The sequence below is a fragment of the Pediculus humanus genome, genomic scaffold (assembly GCF_000006295.1).
Source record: "Pediculus humanus corporis 1103172107458 genomic scaffold, whole genome shotgun sequence".
Lineage (NCBI taxonomy): Eukaryota > Metazoa > Arthropoda > Insecta > Psocodea > Pediculidae > Pediculus > Pediculus humanus.
This window is the reverse complement of record NW_002987078.1, coordinates 47,215-49,222: the sequence shown is the minus strand read 5'-3', so window position 1 is coordinate 49,222 and position 2,008 is coordinate 47,215. Positions and strand designations below refer to the sequence as shown.

At 28.2% G+C, this 2,008-nt stretch overlaps 1 protein-coding gene across 1 annotated transcript in view; it reads right to left on the bottom strand.

Moving 5' to 3' along the window:
* The window catches only part of Phum_PHUM109730 (Vascular cell adhesion protein 1 precursor, putative), a gene marked incomplete at its 5' end in the record, with an annotated part of 12,941 nt that extends 10,976 nt beyond the window's left edge, over positions 1-1,965 (bottom strand). The window contains one exon of the mRNA XM_002424069.1: positions 1,856-1,965. Coding sequence (XP_002424114.1) covers positions 1,856-1,965 — 110 coding nt within the window. The remainder of the gene's footprint in view (positions 1-1,855) is intronic.
* Between the last annotated feature and the right edge of the window lie 43 nt (positions 1,966-2,008).

The following is a 2,008-nucleotide window of genomic DNA, read 5'->3' as shown; positions in this document are numbered from 1 at the left end:
AACTTGGATGGGGTGACCGTTTGAGAACGCCACGTGCTGTTGGCTTAAAAAGAGCAAAAAAAATGAGAACAAGACAAAGTAAGAACCAAAAACAAAATCTTGTTCTACTGTCGACCTGAGGCAGCTCGACGAGAACGTGAATTTCACTGCTTCTGACCCTGGCCACTCCAAAGATGTTAGTCACTGGAGCCCAGTTCAGGAGACAAATCGTTCCCATCGAAAAAGACGGACTCAGGAAGACCTTCAAGAATTGATGTGGTGCTATTTTATAATAAGTGGCACCACCGAAATTCGAGTATTTGTCCCTAAGGAATCGGGTAGAAACCTCGGATAAATACTTAAAAACTCCGACAAGTAGCCTTGTCGTGTTTAATGGTGATAATAATAATAATAATAATAATAATAATAATAATAATAATAATAATAATAATAATAATAATAATAATTTTTTTCCAATCAGGGCGTGCAACTAATAAAAAAAAAAAAAAACGAAAATATAAATAAATGAGGGGGAGAGTTTATCTAACACCATTTTTTGAATTTTTTTTTTTTGGCAGTTTCTTATTTTGCAAAAAAAAAAAAAAACCAAAAACAATCGTGCCAATATAAAAAAATAAAAAATTTTTCGTCCGTAACAAACGAGAATCGAAGGGGGAGGGGGGAGGAGAGGGGGAACGATTCGGTCGATGGCTTGTTTAATTAGCGAATAAAATAAAAAATTAATCGTCGAAAAAATTTTTTTTTTATTTTCCCTTTTGAATATATTAAAATTTATTATTATTATTTTAATTCGTGTCTATTTGAAAATGTCTTTAATTCGCCCCTGGGTTTAATCAAACAAAATGTCCCCCTACCCCCATTATTCGTTTCGCTCTCTCTATCTCTCTCAGTTTTATTTAACTTATTTTCTTTTTCGAAAAACTATTTTACTTATTCTTAATGTTTAATTTTAAAATTTTTAATTTTTTTTCGAAAACTTACGACGAATCGAAATAGAAATTTCTAGAAAAAGTTATTCTCTCATTCTTCATTTATATGTATCATTACGTAAACAAACAAACATCAATTTTAAACTTATAAAAACGGTTTTTAAGTACAATATAATAATATAAATATTAATAATAAATGTTTGTTTTTGTAAAATCAAAACCGAGACGTTGCATCAACGTAAAAAAAAAAAAAACTTTTTCTTCCTTTTTATCACATTTAAAAATTAAATAAAAAAAAAAAATTTTCCATCCATTTCCGTTTCCGGTTTTTAAACATCATTTAAACACATGCATTCGTTCATTCATTATAACAAAACATATTATTTTTTATTTTCTCTTTTTAAAAAAAAAAAAAAAAATTAATAAAATTTTTACAAACGGGGGAAGAGGGGAAAAATTGGGAAGGAGAAGGGGGTGAGTGACTCCCGAATATAAAAAAAAAAATGAAAAATTGCCACCGCGTCCCCGGAGAGAGAGAGAAAGAGAAAAAAAATCCAGTCGTCGTTCCACTGTGCATAAAAAATTATTGTCCAAAAAAAAAAAAAGAAATTTTTTTTTTCTCGTCCGTTTTAATCAAACTTCGTAACCGTTTTTAATTTTAAACCAGGGCATGCAACATAAAATTTTTTTATTCGAAATTAATTATGTTTGTGACGTCATAAATCTAGTCTTATTCTTACGTATTTAAAAATACCACGCACGCGTTTTAATTAAAAAAAAAAAAAACTAAAACAAAACCCGTTTGTTCGTTTGTTTTTTTTTTTTAAATGTCCTCTCTCTTAATATTAATATTAATAATAATAATAATAATAATAATAATAATAATAATAATAATAAATAAATAAATAAATAAAACAAAAACTTACCATTTGACGGATTTTAATATAGTCGGATTTGAATCGTAAAAACACAAAAGTTGTATGTCGGTTGATTCGTTAACCGTTATGTTTTCCGGACTCACGGTTACGTTTGGCATATCTGGAAAATTATATATATATATTATTATTATTATCATCATG